This window comes from Lactuca saligna, chromosome 8, assembly GCF_052625555.1.
Source record: "Lactuca saligna cultivar CGN05327 chromosome 8, ASM5262555v1, whole genome shotgun sequence".
In the NCBI taxonomy this organism is placed as follows: domain Eukaryota; kingdom Viridiplantae; phylum Streptophyta; class Magnoliopsida; order Asterales; family Asteraceae; genus Lactuca; species Lactuca saligna.
Genome location: NC_136424.1, coordinates 11,823,776 through 11,844,414, shown reverse-complemented (window position 1 = coordinate 11,844,414; position 20,639 = coordinate 11,823,776). Strand labels below are relative to the sequence as shown.

At 36.4% G+C, this 20,639-nt stretch overlaps 1 protein-coding gene across 3 annotated transcripts; it reads right to left on the bottom strand.

The window, feature by feature from the left end:
- Positions 1 to 12,574: 12,574 nt before the first annotated feature.
- Positions 12,575 to 18,839, bottom strand: LOC145012245 (SNF2 domain-containing protein CLASSY 1-like). 3 transcript variants are annotated; one of them, XM_078971040.1, is made up of 7 exons: positions 18,525 to 18,839; positions 18,324 to 18,412; positions 16,994 to 17,083; positions 16,557 to 16,810; positions 15,008 to 16,426; positions 14,801 to 14,938; positions 12,575 to 14,697 (listed from the first exon to the last, which is right to left on the bottom strand). In XM_078971040.1, exons 3-7 carry the CDS (start codon positions 17,046 to 17,048, stop codon positions 12,754 to 12,756), a joined length of 3,810 nt encoding a protein of 1,269 aa, XP_078827166.1. In that variant the 5' UTR covers positions 17,049 to 17,083; positions 18,324 to 18,412; positions 18,525 to 18,839; the 3' UTR covers positions 12,575 to 12,753. The 3 variants fall into 3 exon arrangements, with proteins under 3 accessions (XP_078827166.1, XP_078827167.1, XP_078827168.1); XM_078971041.1 differs by having other exon boundaries at positions 18,324 to 18,394; XM_078971042.1 differs by lacking the exon at positions 18,324 to 18,412.
- Positions 18,840 to 20,639: the final 1,800 nt, after the last annotated feature.

The following is a 20,639-nucleotide window of genomic DNA, read 5'->3' as shown; positions in this document are numbered from 1 at the left end:
CTAACAAACAATCACAAGGGTACCTGGCCTAGGGTAGGGAAGAGATTTAGAACCGGAATCGGACCGGAACCGTTAGAACCGGAATATACATAACCTGTTTCGGGTTTAAAAATTTGTTTTATCCGGGTTCCGGGTAATCCGGGTTTAGGTCCATCGAGTCTGGGTAAACCGGGTCTAAAAACCGGAACCAGAACCACATTTACGGCCGGAACCGATTTTTGTGAAACATATAAAAGAAGCATATTTCATTTGTTTCAACTCCGATTGACATGCGGTTTTTTCAATGTGTAGTTTAGAGTTTGTACATAATTTTAGACAATAAATTTGCCATTTTTAGTTTTATATTCACTGACTTACATTCCCCCAATGTCGAGATATTAAAGCTGAAAGTTTTTAGTTTTTCAGTTTTTTTGTATTTTGTGAAAATTTTAAAACATGCATATCTAATTCATTTGAAACCGAATTGACATGTGGTTTTTTTCAACTTAGAGTTTAGAGTTTGTACATGATTTTAGACTATAATTTTGTCATTTTTGATTTAATATTCAATAATTTATAGTTTCCTGAAGTCAGGATATCAACACTAAAAATTTTCAACTTTTTAGCTATATGTTTTTGTACTTTGTATTCTGTGAAAAATGGTAAAACATGCATATCTCATTCGTTTAAAGTTGAATTGACATGCGGTTTTTTTTAGAGTGTAGTTTAGAGTTTGTACATTATTTTAGACTATAATTTTGTCATGTTTGGTTTTATATTCAATGAGTTACAGTCCCCCAAAATCGGGATATCAATATGAAAATTTTCAAAGTTCAAACCACTAAGCCTTCCTTCATGTTCTAATGTGATATAATCATACTTTAACATGTAGCATTTCTAGCTACCAACTTCTTTAACAACGAGCGCGATACTTTTATTGATCGCTTTGATTTCAATCGTTTGGTTTAAGTCGGACGCTACATCAAACTTGTAACCTACTCATCGTAGTCGGACTCAATGTGATATGACCACTAGGGTCGGGATAACAACAATCTTCTTAGTCATTACCGAAACAATGGTAACAACATACTTGAATAAAACGAAATCAATTACTGGCTTCTTGGTAACCTTGTGACTTTCCCTGATCCAAGTGTGAGTCATGTGCTTCCGGTAGTATAGGCCTCTACTACCATTCACACCTACTCATACTCATCCCAAGTATTATCCCGCAGTCTCTCCAAGTCACCATACAAGAAAAAAAACAACTTAACACATCAGATAACAAAACAAAGGTTTCATATTATTTCTTGAAATGATAGGTGTTCAAGTTCACCCTAGACTATGCCTCTAACAGGCTACATCATATGATTCTATGGCTACATTATAACTCGATCCTTGGATGTCAAGCTATCATTCCTGAATCCTCGCATTGTCATCTGCTTCGTCTAGGATCATATGGAATGCTCTTGCCTTCGGTTTTGGCGGAATGTTTGGTTTTTCCGCCTCTTTCTTTTTCGGGCAATCCTTAGCAACATGCCCTTCTTCACGGCATTCATAACACACCCTTTTGCACTCGTTGGCGTAATGTCCGGTCTTCCCACACTTGTAGCAAGTCACTTCTTCGCTACATTTCCCAAAGTGATTCTTTTTGCACTTCTCGCACCATTTCACTTTGTTTCCTCCTCCGCTAGACTCCTTTGAACCAGACTTGATCTTCTTATTGGGCCTCGTAGATTCCTCAAACTTCCTCTTTTTGCCAACCTCAATCTTGTTGGCAGCTCTTCCCTTAATCATATCTTCCACAGACTTGGCAGCCCAGATAGCTGCCTCCAGAGTAGGTGCCTGACGCACTGGCACCGCGTACTCCCATGGAAGTCCCTTTGCGTACTTGTCGATTTTCGTCAGCTCATCCGGAACAAGACGCAAGGCAAACTCCATCTTTTCTGTGAAGTTGTTCGTGTATTCATCGATTGACATGCTTCCCTTCTTCAGGGTTAGAAACTGGTTCTCTAGCTCAAGCAGGTTTTGAGCTGAGCAGTACTTTCGTTTGAATTGCACCAAAAATTCTGCCCATGTCAGTTGCAGGGGCTCATTAGGGCTCAGAGTCTTCCCCAAGGTATTCCACCAACGTACAACACTTCCTCGAAACTGACGCACTGCAAATGTGGTCTGTAGCTTCCCTCTGCAACCGCATGTCATGAAGGCTAACTCCATCTCCGAGATCCAATCCATGACCCCGATCGGATCCTCCTTTCCAGTGAAAGTCGATGGCTTGCAAGTCAGAAAATCCTTGTACTTGCATCCATTCCTCTCGACTTCGTCATCTTGGTTGTTTTGTCGAACTATTGGTGGGTTGACTTGACCAACAGTCCCACTGTAGTTTCCTTCCTCAGTCTGCCCTTCGTTCAACTCGGGCTGTTCGATCTGAATAGTGGCTTCCTCACGATTTTGCTGGAGCAAACGTCTAGTTTCCTCCATTTGACGATCCAACATCGCTTGGATCATTGCTTGCACTCCGGCCATCGTTATTGGCTCAGCAGCAGCTACCACAACCGGTATTTGCTCAATTACTGGGGGCTGGTTTCGGTTCCCATTTGCATTCATGTTTCCGCTACGGGTTCTTGCCATCTTGATCTATACACCGAATAAGGTGAATCTAGACCTTTACTTAGGATTGACGGTTAAATCATCCTTATCACTCCGAAACGTTTATATGCTAGTTCTAATATCGTAGTTAAACGCTTAGAATCCTAAACACATAAGGTTTCCAGATCCGGTCGGTAACAGACCATAGATCCGAACAAATAACAGCATATCAGGCACAAGTATTTAGCACATAAAAGCATTTTAGGCACAATTCCTAAAATAATCTAGTGCTCACACCTCACAATCATCGCTTAGCATTCTAAGTTTAAGTCTAGAAATAAATCCATATTCCTAGTTCGCTTAAACTAATGCTCTGATACCAACTGTGACATCCCCAAAATCACGGCCAGAAAAGACCGATTTTGTTTATGCTTTATGAAAATCAGAGTACTTCATTTTATAAAAAGGTTGCGGAATTTGTTCCCAGAAAAACACGATAAATACGTTATTAAAACATTTTCGAAGAAACGTATTTTTATTAATCTTAAAACGTTTGGGATGTCATCGTTAATACAGAAACATAAGCATAAACAGAACTTACAATTATTTACACTAGTGATCTACATCTCTTTAAATCTCTCAGTGTAATGTCACTTCATATCGCCACCTGTGATGTAAATAAACTGAGTGGGTCAGGTTGGGAAACCTGGTGAGTACATAGGGTTTTCAACCCACAATAATATAGTTATTATGTTTAAACAATCAAACAATCAACCCAATTACCCATCCCCATTATCTTCATTTAGTCTTCCCTAAAGATATTATCTCAAGGGTCATCTCCTATATCATATTTACTTCTCATCTCCTTACATCGTATTTCCTTACATGATTGTTCCTATGAACTTTACCTAAGGATCATCGCCTACATTGCATAGACAATACTAATCCGAGGATTACTCCCTCAATATGTGTCTAGCAAGAGTTAGGGTATCATCGCATGATTACGCAGCCACAACATCGCCTGGACTTGTAAATCATGATAAGGGTTAGTCTATCATCACATGAATACGTAGCCACAACATCGCCTGGACTCGTAATTCATAATAAGGGTAAGACTATCATCGCATGAATACGTAGTTACAACATCGCTTGAACTCGTAATTCATCACCTACAGGTTACTAGCCTGCTGGTGTTTCCACGGGGTTGTCTATAATAGTCCGCGGTCGCCATCTATACTCTGGTAGATGACTACATCTCCAAATTGTCGGACAAGGTTGTAGTATCCTACATCACCGATTCATAATCACCTATCTATCATCACCTTCCTATCATCACCTATCTCTCATTATTTTATTTCATCACTCACCAACTATTTCATCTACCCATGTTTTATCCCAACATATTTGTAGATATAAAATAAATATACAGTTTAAATCATTTAAAACATGTATAAATCATTCATCCAGCATAGACAACAAGTATTCAGACAATATGTACACATAACACGTAATTTATATTAAAATACTTCATATCTATGTGTAAGATGAAAGGGACCATGCACTCACTTGATAGGTGGTGACTCAACACTCGGACAGCGCTTCGATACTCTCAACACAATTTCCTTCGATAAAACCTAGTATCAATACCACTAGGGTTTAGTCTAACGATAACCGCGACAAACTAATAGTCTGACTATTATTATTATTATTATTATATAAGCGTTAAATAACACTCAATATAACTCATAATAATAGCCCAAATACTCATTATAAGTTCCTAATAATGTTACTATATTAAAACATAAGCTATACTAAAGATAGCGTAGGCATAGTTCACTTACAGCGGGTTTTTCTCGAAAACCGGGCTTCACTGGAGCAGCGTTCCCGAGCCGAAAGGCTCTTTTCTCGGGACTCCAGGAGCCTCGGGGTTTCCTTCGGGTGCTAGGGGGTTTACCTAGGCTTTTAGGGGGGTTAGGGAGCTTAGAGAGAGAGTTTAGAGAGAGAAAGAAGAGGGGTGAGGGGTGAGGAAATGAGGGAACCCGGCACCTCTATTTATAGGGGTGGAATCTGATGGACTCGCCGAGTAGGGGGGACCTACTCGCCGAGTTGGTCCATGTGGTGGCCTTCTGGTGGTGCCACGTGTCCAATTCTGGTGGTGCCACATCACCCCCTATCGCGTATCAGCCCTCAAACTTAGAAAAATCATAACTTTCGCATACGAGCTCCGTTTTCGACGTTCTTTATATCCATGCGTAGGTAAACTCAAGATATACAACTTTCGTTTAGACTCCGTCAGCTAATTCTCGACCGATCTCAAATTTAACAGTAGGAGGAGTTTAGACTGTTAAATGACTGCGAAGAGTTCATAACTCCTTCATACGGACTCCGTTTTCGTCTGTCTTTTTACCGTTGAGTTCCTATTAATGAGATCTTCAACTCTCATTTAGGTCACGTAAGCCAAAAACCGCTCAAACTAAAATTCGAGTTTCGGGCCGTGCACTGCTAAGCCGAATCTTAGAAAAATCATAACTTCTTCATACGAAGTCAGATTTGCGCGTTCTTTTTATCGATGTTCTTAGTTTAACATATTCTACGACTTTTGTTTAGATTGCTAAGGCTAAAAAGTCTTCTATCGTGAATTCACTATTTACGTCTTCCGGTGCTGTGCCGGTTTTGCCGTAAAACTTCGGCGGGCCATAACTTCTTCGTTATAGCTCGGATTTCGGCGTTCTTTATATGTACGGAAACCTTGTGACATATTCTACAACTTGGTTAAGATTATTTATTCTAAATAATCTTTTGTCGAAAAGTCATTTTTAACCCTTATTGCCTCTAAATTAACTAGCCCGGATCTGCGGGCGTTACACGTATCTATTGATTATTTACACTTACCCTGTTCAGAGATTAACGGTGCCCGGAAGAAAAACAATGATTCAAAACTTAGCCCTCTTGATTACAAATTTTCTCTATGTAAGGATGTCTTTGTTGTGTACTAAAGTCCCGATCAACATAATTGCATAATACAACTAAATTAATAGTGTTTGTGGCTATCAGGACAAAACCTATACCACCAGTCAATGCAGTTTTCTTCTTTAGGAAAAGATTGATGTCTGTGATGTTTATTAAACATGAACCATATGGATTATAGATCTATATCTAAACTAATTCAACGCTATCAGAACTTGAAAATTTTGTACAAAATTAAGTTTCTAAAAGGAAACTTGAGAAAATCAAGCACAAAACAGAACATAATAGATGACCCACACCAAGACTAAAAATCGCAATTCGAGAAGGACTAAGGCAAGTTGAGATGAGAAGTCAGAACTCAGAAGCTTACTTGTAATTTATAGGTTAGGATTCAAGCCTCCAAGGTGAAGTCGAGAACGAGAAGGACTAAAAAAACTACAGCTCGTCCGCCTCCAACCCACCTCGTCCAAGGTGAAGCCGTGAAGTCGTGTTGAAGGACTACAGGTTTAGCCAAAAGGGGTTTCTGATTTCTTGACTTTTATTTGGCTTTCTCTTAATAAAATAGATTTATAATAAAATAATAAATACTAATAACACTAGTGTGAGATACATAGAATGGATAGATAAAGCTAACAAACAATCACAAGGGTACCTGGCCTAGGGTAGGGAAGAGATTTAGAACCGGAATCGGACCGGAACCGTTAGAACCGGAATATACATAACCTGTTTCGGGTTTAAAAATTTGTTTTATCCGGGTTCCGGGTAATCCGGGTTTAGGTCCATCGAGTCTGGGTAAACCGGGTCTAAAAACCGGAACCAGAACCACATTTACGACCGGAACCGATTTTTGTGAAACATTTAAAAGAAGCATATTTCATTCGTTTCAACTCCGATTGACATGCGGTATTTTCAATGTGTAGTTTAGAGTTTGTACATAATTTTAGATAATAAATTTGCCATTTTTAGTTTTATATTCATTGACTTACATTCCCCCAATGTCGAGATATCAAAGCTGAAAGTTTTTAGTTTTTCAGTTTTTTTGTATTTTGTGAAAATTTTAAAACATGCATATCTAATTCGTTTGAAACCGAATTGACATGTGGTTTTTTTCAACTTAGAGTTTAGAGTTTGTACATGATTTTAGACTATAATTTTGTCATTTTTGATTTAATATTCAATAATTTATAGTTTCCTGAAGTCAGGATATCAACACTGAAAATTTTCAACTTTTTAGCTATATGTTTTTGTACTTTGTATTCTGTGAAAAATGGTAAAACATGCATATCTCATTCGTTTAAAGTTGAATTGACATGCGGTTTTTTTAGAGTGTAGTTTAGAGTTTGTACATTATTTTAGACCATAATTTTGTCATGTTTGGTTTTATATTCAATGAGTTACAGTCCCCCAAAATCGGGATATCAATATGAAAATTTTCAAAGTTCAAACCACTAAGTAGTAAGTAATTACCAAAGAATTCCAGTTTTTCCGGGTTTTTCGGTTCTATACCTACTTTATCCGATTCCAACCTACCCACTTAGATGTTTCTGGGTTTTCCGGTTCTAGACCCACTTTACCTGGTACCGTACGCGGAACCGGTTCCTATATATCGGTCTGGTTTTCGGTTCTACAAAATCTCATTAACCGGTTCAGGGTTTTCCAAGTCTGGGTCCATTCGATTCGGGCTTGGACCCACTTTCATCCCTAACCTAGGGTGTTTAAGTTCAATGTAAGACCTCAAATTCTTGGTTAACACCGTACGATGTTGTGACAACCCGAATTTTTTTTACTTTGAAGACACAGTCAATCAACTCAATTGAGTGTCAAAGTCATTAGTACGAAGTTCTAGCCCGGCTAAAAGTCATTTTAAGGAGTTTTAAGCCTAATGCACTTATGGAATAAGTGTTAGGAAGTACCAACTGGGACCACAGTGTATCATACAAACCTTACACTCCATCAAGTGGAGTTTACGACCAAATTACCAAGAGTTTACGGCCGTAAACTCACCTCTCTCTCTCTCTCTCTCTCTCTATATATATATATATATATATATATATATATATATATATATATATATCTTGACCATTTCTTCCATTCTTTCCTTTCCTTGGCCGATTTTCCCTCATTCTCTCTCAATTATCATCCAAATTCCACCTTAAATCTGCAAAACTGTAAGTGTTCTATCCCTTGATTAGTTGATACATCATATTAACTAGCTTCATACATTGATTTCATCCATGAAAATCATGTTTGTTTAGATCTTCAAGTTTCACCAAGAACAGACACTAGTGTTCTTGGCTAATATCAACCTTTTCAAGCTTCTAGATCGTAAGTGCTCTTTCCTATACTTCATATCCAGTTAGGACTCATGCTTAGAGACTTGAAACACCCCTTTTCCCGAAGAACATCATGAGTTTACAGCCCAAGATCTTCCTTGGCCGTAAACTCAATGTAAAGGTGCCATTTTGGCCATTAACCCTCCTAGATGCAAGGCTTGTGACCCAAAACCCTTCCTTGATGATTATAGGACTTTAAACTAATCTCATAAACATAAATGACCATGAGTTTACGACTGTAAACTCCTTTGGGCCGTAAACTCACCAAAAGCCTCAATGAAGGTGGCTTTTCTCATCCTAGTGTATAGCTAAAGTCCCTAAAATTTCCCAAGCGTTCAAACTTGCTCTTATACATGAGTGACCATGAGTTTATGGCCATAAACTCCCTTGGGCTATAAACCCATGGTAGTAAACTCATGTGAGTGCCATTTTACCTTCATTTGTTGAATCACATGTGATTCTAACACTTGGTCAAAGTGTTTCCTAGTCCCGGAAGGTGTTTCCTTTCATATAGTTGCTTATAAACACTATATTCATGCCAATATGTATCATTATATGTCATTTAGGACTTTTTGTGTCTCGGGACTTCATTCGTGGAACTTTTCATTCTTACACGCATACCCGTTTGAATCACCCACATCAGATGAGTTCATACCCCGTAATGAATCTTTTAACTGTTTTAAATGCTTTTAAGGGGGGGGGGGGGGGATACAAGTTGAACGCAATGATAATTGTGTAATTATTTGTTATAAACATTGTTCAAAATGTTGCTTATGTCTTCTATAAGTGGTCAAAACATTTAAAAAACTATTTTACAGTTATGTTGCTTTATAGTTTAACAAAACTTCGTTTTTAAAGTACAAGCATAACTTGGTAGTAAAATGAGTCTTTTCAATGACAGATCAAGTAGAATACTAGTAAACTATAATGGGTATAGTTTAGAGAGTCAGTTCATACTAGATACAATACACAATAACATAAGAGAACACACAATAAAGAGAAATAGGGAGGAAGATACAATACACGATAACAGAACAAACATAATAAGGTGCTATACCATGGAACAATTACAAGATCTAACTATACCAATGAATCACTAACTCATTATTCTAAACAAAAGGTGATAGTTATATTGGGTATATATGATCATATAATCTTAATGTGGATGTTCACGGCTTGCAATTATTGCAGAGGTCGCGTTTGGTTCTCAGAATCTTTTGACAGGGAGAGCGTTTAGTATGGGATCTAGCCATCACATTATACCTTAATACTCAATTTAAGGCAATTAGTACAATAGTAGTCACTTTATACAATACTACAGTATTTACTATTTACAAACGACAAACGACAAACAGAACAGTCGGGTCTAGTACATTCAGTAGAAAAGGACCATAATGTTAACCTTATGATTCCCTAATGTGTACATTAAGGGATATATATAAATAGTATCTGACAGGTAATAGGATGTGTGCCTTCCGCTTTATTTCTTGTTCCTTGTTTGGTTGTGGGCTTAGAGCAGATTCACCCAACCTATTATCTATTCGATTTTAGTTATATATATATATATATATATATATATATATATATATATATATATATATATATATATATGTTCTGTACACATTAAGTCATCATAAGGGGTACCATGTATGGGTCAAGTCATAGGATATTAATTCAATGCATAGTTTTTCTAGTACAAAATATACTTTTCAAACAGAACTTTGGATATACAAAACTAGAAACTTATCAGTAAAGAGTTTAATCCATTTTATTAAACCAGTGTAGACTTAAAGGACTTTATGTGATTGACTCTATAATACCTTGGTTTATACATCATGGTTATATATCATTAATACCCAATAGGTCGTTGGATGTGTGCTTTCCGCCTTATTTCCTGTTCCTTGTTTGGTTGTGGGCTTAGGGCAGATTCACCCAGTGAATTATCTATTCAATATTGGATTATATATAACTAGTATAAACTAAGTAATTATAGAAGTAATCATTATGGTCACTATTTTACTATAAGAAATAAGGGTTTTCTTAAAGAATCTTTTCATAAAATATAAAGGAACTATTACAATTAACTCCATGAGTAACAAGCGAATACACCAGAGTTATATACAACAAAGACCTAACAAACAATGGGATGTGTGCTATCCGCTCTACTTCCTGTTCCTTGTTTGTTTACTCCGGGTTTTATATAACTTGTATTCATCTAGTACTCATAAAAAGGATTGTAGAATCATGTTTACGTATCTTTCATCTAAGGAGGAAATATAGGATTTTCTGGAGGAACAAGCGAACTTTTCTAAACATAACTTACACTTTACATAACTTATAACTTACTACATTTTTCAACTACATTTTACAACTTTATTCTACAACTCACTTACATTACTAAAATTTTATGAGCTCACCAGCTTAATTGCTGACAAACTCTTTTTAATAACTTGTATTCTCAGGAAACTAGTTGACAGGTACTCGCGCTGGGAATTCAGAAGATGGAGCAATATAGCTCCAAGTATTGTTTTGTTATTTTGCTTATGTACTCTATGTTTTGTGAACACACACATTGTAAACACTTTCTTTCTAATGAAATGGTTATTCATTACTTTGCTTACTATGATGCATGTCTTGTGATACTAAACATGATGTCCTCCACCCTCGAACGTTTCCGCCGTTCCGATTTTGGGGTGTGACAGATGTTCCTAGTTAACAGCATGCGATGCATTAGTGCACCAAAACATAAAGAACAAAAATGAGATGACTTTAAATCGACCAAAAAACGAGGAGCAGTAGCACCAAAGACAAGGTAAAATCGATTTGCAACAAAAGAATTCATGATAAACAGTCATCCAGAATATAAACCCTAGGTTAATTTCAATTTTCAAAGAAACACAAAAAGAGGATATAGGAAGAGAAGCCTACAAAATTGACAACTTTGATGAAACTGAACCTTAAATGATTCGCCGAAGATCAACTTCGAAATGAGTCGATCTTGACCAAGCGGGGAGAATTGGTTTTTACCAAGGTTCTAAAAAGTTGTTCATGCCTGAGTCATGGCTCAAAGGCTTGTGACTGTCGCCAAGCTTTACTAAAACGCCGCTTTAACTCATATATGTGTATAAAATAGAATAATAGTTGAAAATACATATAAAATATTAATTATATACAAAATTGTTGTCTTAAGTCATGCCTTACAAACGATGTGACTCACCAAGGCTCGAAAAAGCTTGAGGCTTGACATTGTCGCCAAGTCACGCCTTACGTTATTTAGAACATTGGTTTTTACTTTCAAGCTCCTTTGTATACGTATTTTACACATTGGTCCTGTACTTTTTTTTTAAGGATTGCTCCCTTAATCAATTTACTTCTCTTCAATTTTTTTTTTTTTTTTTTTTTTTTTATAAATTTACAAATCTAGCCAAACACCTTAATGATTCTTTTAAAAATAGCCAAAAATCGAGTTTTTCCGAAAATAGCCACTGAAATCGCAGGTGGTTATGTGATTATGTCACCTACGATTTCATCCTATGGTCTACGATTTCGTCTCATATAAAGGGTTTTTTTTCTTGAAATCGTAGATGGTCTAAGGTCACCTACGATTTCCTCTGGTCGCCTTTTATTATGTACTTGCGATTTCATCCAACATACTTGTAAAGTTTTCGGATGAATATTGATTTTAAGCAATTAAGAGGGCCGAGAGGATTTTGAAGTTGAAAGTATGAAAATAAGACTTATTTCAAATTTTAAGGTTTATATACTTTTGACCCATGGGCCGAACTAGGCCCAATTCGTAGCCACAGTATAGCCTCTCCTGCTCATGATTAGCTTGTATATATTCTTGATCGTTTTTCATAACTAAGTTGAGAAGCTTATGCAACATTTCACTTTCTTCTTCGTTTCTTATTTACAATAATGAATTGGTAAAAAGAACACCATGGACAACTGACTCGCCTGCTGCTTCCTTAAGTTTTCACACTTGCACTTAATATCTCGTAAGGAAAAAAACACCAGCAATGCATAGCTTGTAGTTGAAAATTTATAAGTCAATACAAGAAACATCAGTTGACTATTCTGATGACATCCACAATTCTGTGCACTTGCTCTATAAAGACATGGTCATGTATGAGAGTAGTTGGCTAAGCATATAGCAATTAAAATTCACATAAACACAACATAAGACTAGTAAAAAAAAATTATTATTATTACTGCCTCTAGATCTAGCTCAGAGTTCCACCATCCAACATCAGTTGTTTCTAACAAAATATTGATCAACTAGTAGTTGTGTTTGATTCATCCAACCGCTAATATTGTACTTGGTTCCAAAAAAAGTCCCATGTTTAATGTCAATCGTTAGCAATTCTTATTGAAAAACAAACAGATAGCACAATTAGTATTGAGAAACTAATTCCTGCAAGAAACAAAACCAATTGCTACACTATCACTTCAATAATTTCAAAACTTTCCAGTAAAAAACAAAAGTCCAGTCAAATCAAACCTGAAAACTGGTGATCACGATGATTCCTGTGAGAAGTTATTACATTAAAGAATTATTAGTATTAATAAACAAATACCTACACGACACAAACACTATTCCGAGCTAAAAAATCACTTCAACAACCAGTAAAACTAAAATTAAACCTGAAACCAGCGCTTAAATAATATATGGAAGTGCTCCAAACAAGCATCGGAAGCTGGAAAACCAGTAACAAAGAACAGAAGAATAGGATATCCAAAGAACGAGATCTTTAAAGAACATAAGTTAGCTCATACACTCTGACCATAGTAAACACACATGCCAAACCATAATTTATTGTCTAAAAATGCAATGGACGTTTGTTTGATTATTAGAAAACAGAAAGGAGATATTTTGAATTAGTAATTGTTACTCTCGACCTCTAACCACCATATTGGAGGCTTTTTCGTTCTTCATAATGGCATGAAACAGTGAAGCTCGATCTTCTTCCACAATTTCTCTAAGCAACTCGTCTTCAATCTTGGGTGCTGACCAATGAGAAGGATCTTCCACCAGTTCCTCACTGAAAATCATACTCGACACCCATTCTTTCCATGTGGTCCTGCTGTGTTTCTCTTCTTCTAGGGTCCCCGTTGCAAGCAACTGGTAGACATAAACCACTTTGTCTTGTCCAGGGCGGAAAGCACGAGCGATTGCCTGTTTGCTTTTAGAAGGATTCCATTCCGAATCCAATAAGATCACCCGTGAAGCTGCTGTGAGACTAATTCCTTCAGCACATGCATTGATGGAAGCCAACATGACCTTCGATGGACCTCCAGCCTCTTCGAATTTATCCATCACTCTTCCTCTTTCGAATAGCTCCAGCTCTCCTTTAAGGACTAGAACCTCTACGCCTTGCTTCCACCCGTAAAACCGCTCGAATGTTTCTATAAACAGATTCATTGGAGCAATGTTGTGGCAAAATATCAAGACCTTTTCTTTTCTGAGTAGACAACGAGGGACTAAATTCATCACAAATCTGACTTTGGAGCCTAGCCTAATGTCGGATTTGAGTCCTTCAAGGGCCTTCAGTTCTTCGGGTTCAAAATATTGGCTCGCACATGAAGTCGTTTGGATCAACCAGGGATGTATGGACCCGAGTGTGATTAAAAGTTCAAGCTCTAAAGGAAAGCCTTTGTACACTGGTCGCCTGTCTTGAAGCTTTTGCAAGATTTCTTGTTGAATGGTGGTGGACTTCATCATTAAAGTGTAACATTGCAGACCTGGGAGATTTTCAGCACTGCCACCTTCATAGTTGTCGATGAATCTGCTTGTTAAACTTCTTAGAATGTTCAAGCCCTGCTGTCTGTCCTTTTGAACATTTGAGTTGATTTGCTCTGCTATCTTGATGGCAAACAGTTTTCTTGCTCTGTTTTCAAGTGAAAACTTGGAGACGACTCCTTTCTTTCTCTTCTTGAAAGAGGGATCTAGTTTCTTGAGTACCTCATTGACAAAACGTGGTCTGGCTAATGTCAAAGTGTTGAAATATTCACCAAAGTTGTTCTGAAAAAGGGTACCCGATAGAAGCACTCTCAAAGGGGTATGTACTTTCATCAAACCTTTCCTTAGTCTTGACTTTGTGCTTCTTGGGTTATGGCCTTCATCGAGAATTAGAATCCCGGGACATTGGCGAAGGACTTTGGCCATGTATTGGCGATGAGCATAGCTTGAATCTTCACGGGTGAGTGTTAGAAAGGAAGTGTAGCCCATTAAGAGGACGCTTGGAGTTGTGAGCCATTTTTGAATTTTCTCTAAACAGTCTAACACATGCATCACGTCTTGGTTTCGGGGAAGGCCGGGAGCCAATTTCAGTTTGTTTTTTAAAACTTGTTCTCTGTATGTCTGACCACCGTGGATTTGGTACACCGGAATCGGAATCTCCCATTTAATGATTTCTTTGTACCACGTGTATAAAGTTGTTTTTGGAGCCAGAACCAAAGGCCGGGACCCAGGAAACAGCTTCAAGTAGCTAACAAGAAATGATATTATAAGCAATGTCTTCCCTGCTCCTGGAGTGTGGGAAATGACACAGCCGCCTCTTCTCTTGCTGGCTGCTTCCATTTCTGAAGGTATGATATCTCCAGCTAGATTTCTCCACAGAAATTCGAAAGCTCTTTTTTGATGAAACCGTAGTTTGTCTCTAAGGTTGGGAATCAGGGCCCACACATTTTCGTTCTCATCTGATACAGACATGTTGGATGAAGCAGGACGACATGCAATTTCAAGACGTGTGTCTGCATCTTGTGTGTTTTGCTCTGAATCATCTTCTTCTGTTCGGGTTTCTTTGCTAGGCGTCCAGACTACACCTGGTAACTGTAAATTCATCCAACAAACACGATTAATATTGAAAATGTTTATATATGTATCAAGGATTTGAGATAACTTAGTCTGATCAATTAGCACAAGTTTAACTTACAAAGGAAGGCGAGATGTCTTTTATTTCAGATCTAACATGACCACATAATCTACAGATAATCCCGAACTGTTCATTGAGTCTGTAATCATGTCGGCATTTAGGCTCCTGGCTCTTAGATTTTTGCATTTCATTTAAACCCTGAAAGTTTAACTGGAATATTAGTATATCACAAAGAAAAAAGGTATATACACATAACAATTAACACACCTCTGTTTCTTCCATAAGATATGTTGTGGCAAGTGCTAATTCCATCTCCTTCCACAACATTTCAAGTTCTTTTTCTTCTGTCATCTCTTCTTCTTCTTCCTCTTCTTCTTTTTTAGGTATCTCTTTATTCTCCCTTTGGTCCAAGGATTTGCCCAACTGAAACTGTTTCCACTGGTCAATCACAGCTGGTTGTTCCATGTTGATGGATGCATCTATATTCCTCATGCATCTGCTCATCAATTCTCTATAAATACTTGCACAATCAGATTTCTTAACAGAAGTAATTGTATCAAAGATACTCTCCTTTCCAGAAGAACCTCGCTTTTTACGACCTGCCTTGTTTGCTGTAGGTTTTCCCTTCCATAATCCACCTCCCAAACTATCATAGTCCATTTTGGGAGCTTTATATTTGGGTTTATGAAGTTTGGAAGAACCTTGCATGCTGAAGTACTTAGCCCATATGTCGCTGCTATTATGATCCCCTCCTTCATCATCAGAAACTACGGGCTTATAAGTATCAGCATATATGTAAGGCCTTGATGAAGAAGAAGAAGAAGCCATAGAAGGATCTTGTCTGTAAGGAACTTCTGTTCTCACCTCCTTTGACTTGTTAGTATCATTCAGCCTTCCAAGATAACCCTCTTGATTGTATACTTTCCTAAGGTATTCCGATTTATTTTCATCTTTCAATGAATGATCATCCTGAATTGAGAATGCAACTGGGACTTCCTCGTATTTGGAGCTGTTTGGCCTGTATAATCCAAACCGAGACAAATCAATTTCTGATTCGGATACATTATCATCACCCAGATAGCGTTCAGGTTGGACATTCCTACGTTTTGAACGCCTTAAGCCCATGAGATCAAAGTAGGATGATGAAGCAAATTCATCAACACCACAAACAGCTTTCTTTTCCTCTTGGGATTCTACTAGATTGAAGGGGACAATGAAAGGAGTGGAAATTCCATTTTCTACTTTGAAATTAAGTGCACTTGAAGTTGAATGATTTTCAGAATTTGGCAAACTCTTTTCACCATCATCGTCACCATCCCAAATTTGATACACAATCCGGTTGTCCACTGGCTTCACATCAAAAACAAGTTGCTTGTAGACAGATGCAACAATTAACCATGATATATCTGAAGAGAATTTTCCTGTAAATAGTTTAAATATATGACGTGAATTGCAGTCTTCAGAATGATGCCAACGATAGTGGTTGCTTTCACAAGGCTTCAATTCAAGTTTTTGAAGAATGGACATCTGATCAATATGTAGCATTTTGGTCTCTTTATGAACCGCTTTCTTGATCAACCCAACAGGACCTTGCTTCATGTAGATGCTCACATGGAATTCACAGACGCATTTATCTTCCTCATGAGGCTTCCTCTCCACTGAACTTATTTTCGCATCGATCCAGACCTGTAAAAGTAGAAGCAAAATGCTCAATTGCAAATAAGCATCAAGAGAATAACAACTAACCTATGAAACAATAGCATGCATGCTTTTAAAGAATACAGTATGGTTTTAGTTTGACTTGAAAACAACTTACAGGTTTTGGATTCTCGTTGGTTGACTCCTCTTCTGTTGATGGAATAGTAGAAAGCACACAAACATCTATTCCAGGTCTCAAAAAGCAAGTGCAATCAGCCAAATTTGCTTTTCTTGACCTTATTCGAAGGTCTGACATGGGAATGGTTTCTTCAGTTGCCTCTCCTTCTTTTATGATAAACACGCTAACAATTCCATTTCTGATTCTTAAGCTTTCCACAGGCACCCATGAACCACACCAGTATGCTTCAAAAGCTGGTTGTATATAAGAAGAGACGTTACAATACTTTGAATAAACAATCATATATTTTGCTGCTTTTTGGCCTTTTAGTATATACTATATAGCTTCTAGTTTAAATTTTAGATGTCAATAAAGGATAGGAAAGGCTTCAATGGTATTGAGTTTCATGATCAAACAAGGCTTTAAATGATACTTACGCAGTGGATCAAATTGATGTGTGTTTTGGTGTAAGTTAGCGTACTTCCTCTTCATGATTCCTTTCACAAGCCTAAGCAAAACTTGTCTACCTGAAATTTATAATTAAATTAGCATCAGAAGTCTATTTGAGATCACATATAGCAATTATAATTCACATAAAGAGAACATAAGCATATTCTAAAATTTCCTATTATTATAGCTGTCTAGTTTTAGCTCAAAGTTCCACATTCAGTATCAGTTGTTTCCAGCAAAATAATGGTTAATTATCAGTTCGGTTTTGTTCATCCAACTGAGGAATATTGTCCTCTGTTCCAAAATAAGAATCCCTGATTCAACTTAGTCGTTGCACAAAAGGAGACATCATTCCATGATTAGTCTTATAACTCTAGCAGAAAATCAGAAGCTAATGTAAATGAAAGCTTATACCACTACATGAAGATCCAATTTCACCATGAATAACATGCCACCATGACAGGTTATCATGTCTAATTGTCTATGTCGGTGATAAATTTGCAATTAGAAACATAACTTTGAACACCTGATAATTATGCCTACCTTTGTGAACAAGAGGGGTAGAATTTACATGTTATAATCTATATGTGGTGCATAGGTGACAAGACCAAACAAAAGAGTCAGTCACAGCTAAGTCCCACTGTTAGTTGGTTATACTTTCCTATGTAAAAAAATACTAAAATATCAACTCCATAGGCCTCATTTCCCTGTTCTTTAATGATACTAATTATACAAGGTGGAAAAAGAAATGTTGCTTCTTTCCTACTGCTTTAAAATTTGTTTTCCTTGCTCCATTTGGGAAAAAAGTAAAAAAAATTCTACAATTGCATGTTCAAATGGTTCTACGATGAAAAATGGGTAGATTAGATATCACTCAATTTGCATTAAGAAGAAAAACAGAAAGCTACAAAAAGTTATGGATCTGGAACATTCTTCTTTTACTTGAAAGTTAAGACCTAACAACTGCACACACAAAACTATTATCCATGTTTTCAATTCGTAAATATCCGTACAAAGAGATGCACTACTTAACAAAAAATGAAACCCCAAAAAAACAAATTTATCACTAATCGATAAGAACAGAGAAACAAATCAGCAAACCAAATCATGTCAAGCTAGATTTTTATTTACCCAGTGATAAACAGAATCAGAAAATTAGTAAACGGACGTCAGGGATAACTATCTGTTGAAAACCTAACAGATGGCACATCTAGTATTGAGAAACTAACTCCCGCAAGAAACAAAAGCAATTGCTGTAATATCACCTCAACAACTCAACAGTCTTCCAGTAAAACTCAAAGTCAAGTCAAATCAAACCTGAAAATCGGCGTTTAAGTTAAGCAGGTTCCACGATGATGACGAACGAACATGTCACACAAGAATCGGTGCTGATTCGTATTGAGAAACTGTTAGCAAACACATTTAGTATTGAAAACACAAATTCATTAACGACACAAACGCGATTGCTACAAAATCACTTCAACAACTAGCAGAAGTCAAAGTATAGTAAAATTAAACCTGAAAATCCGCGCTTAATATACGGAGTTGCGGCGATGACGCGGAACGAGCATCATAATCCGGCGAACTAGCGCACGAACGACGGAGCACAGGAATCGATGCTTAAACAGATAACCATTTGCGTTGGTGGAAAAACAAAATTGCAGAGAAATTTATGCAACAGTTTTATCATTTTTTTTTATCAGTGAATCTCGAGGTTTGAGTGCATTGTCGACTCTTTCTGGCTCGCAGTTGCATGAAACACACACACACACGAGAGAGAGAGAGAGAGAGGGGTCTTTGGGCAATGGTATGGAGTGGTGTGGTAAATGCAGAAGGAGGACTGTAAAAAGTAAAAAGAAAATGAATAAATAGGTGGGGCCTACTTGTAATGGGTTGCTGCGAGTTAATCCGAAAGTTGGATTTGTTGTTTGTTGTTGAGAGGTCATGAGTGAGGGAACCTTGACTTCTATACAGAACTTACAATTGGATCTCTTACTTTGGAAATCGACATTTAGGTCCTTCAACTTTGTATTATCTTAGATAAGAAATACGAAAGTTTCAGGCTACTTAAATATTGTGCTTATGAATGGAAATGAGTGATAAGACAGGTTGATGTTTGATTATGAGACGATTTGCAATGAAAAGAGAAAAAGTTAATAGTAGTTATTGTTGTTTTAGCTACTGTTAATATGTAATAACATTAATTTTGAATTTTTATTTCCTACTAAATACTAATTTGATCATAGTTTTGAAGTTTTTGGATGTGTGGTTTTAAGATTAGGAACTCTGTAATTTATGCCTTTAATACCTTTTGTTACCACAATGCAATACATACAAACACGTCATGTTTATATTTCAATTAATCTACCTATTTAAGAGGCACGTCATATAGAATGAAGAAAGAGGTTAGTCATTATGATTTATGATTATGGTATCAAGTGAGACCTTCTAATAATGTGCATTAAAAACCAAATTGCTGGTAATCAACTAAGAATAACCTACAAGAAACATTGAATGCTAAATTGAAAATTTACAATCATCTTGATGTGAAAAAGAGAATGTCCATTAAAATTCAAGGCTAATTAAAAAAATACTTAACAACCCTGCCAAGTGCCTAATGATGCATGCCTAAAGATTGTTCTTTGACCAAAATGAACATTTTCCAATTTGAGATTATGATAAACGAAGAGGGACTTATTATTCAAGTTTTAATTATGAAACGCAGGGGATTAGTTAGTCACATGATGAAAGGTGGAGACCTATTTTGCAATTTGGTAATTATAATTGATGGAGTAGCGAGGTAGTACTGAGTACTGACTAGTGAGTGGTGAATAACAGTGGGGCAGTGTACACTAAATTCGGGCGGGACCAAAAGCAGGCAATGATACGTCTGATTTACTTGTAATAATGTAGTCCAAGTGTCCCGTCTCTGAGTTCCTTAACGTATACGTGGGGCCGATCTTGTCATGTCGCTTTTTTTTTTTTTTTATAAATTTTCATAACATAATTAAATAGCATTTTATTTTAAAAAAGTAAATTATAGCTTTGGTGTATAGGTTTGTATTCGTTGCAGTTTTGGTCTAAGTTATAAATTTTTAATAAGATGGTCTTTATTGTTTCAAAATGTAGTCGGTTCATTTGTTTGTTACCGTTAATTGCTTCTATTAACCGGTTTGTTTTAGGGACATTTTAGAAAAAAAAACCTCACCAATTTTTTAAATAAACCTCCACCCAACATTTTATTTTCATCAAACCTTTTAACCACATATATTTTTTAATAGAATGGGAATAGATTCTTTATAAAATTATTTTTATTTTCTAAATCAATTATGTAATTATAAAAAAGCATATTATTATTTATTATTGTTTTATTTGTTTATATGTATTTTCTGTTAAAAATCTTTTTTTAAGTTTGCTCGAATATATTTTTTAATATTGTTTTATGTTTTGTTCGTTTACATTATACTATTTTTTTTATTTTTTTTTATTTTTTATTTTTTTACATTTTGTTTTGAATACACATATTAAGATAAAAATACCGAAAACTATGATCCGTTGGTTCATTTATTCACTAAAAGGTTTTATGGTTATTTGTTAATGTAACATCCAAAAATTTTGGTCTTTTCAATAAAA

Excerpts from the sequence above, each read along its gene's own strand:
- LOC145012245 (XM_078971040.1), bottom strand. The coding sequence starts at position 17,048 with ATGAAGAGGAAGTACGCTAACTTACACCAAAACACACATCAATTTGAT. Across the intron at positions 16,427-16,556 it reads CCAACGAGAATCCAAAACCT|GTCTGGATCGATGCGAAAAT; the intron begins GTAAGTTGTTTT and ends CTACTTTTACAG. Across the intron at positions 14,939-15,007 it reads ATCTTATGGAAGAAACAGAG|GGTTTAAATGAAATGCAAAA; the intron begins GTGTGTTAATTG and ends TTAAACTTTCAG.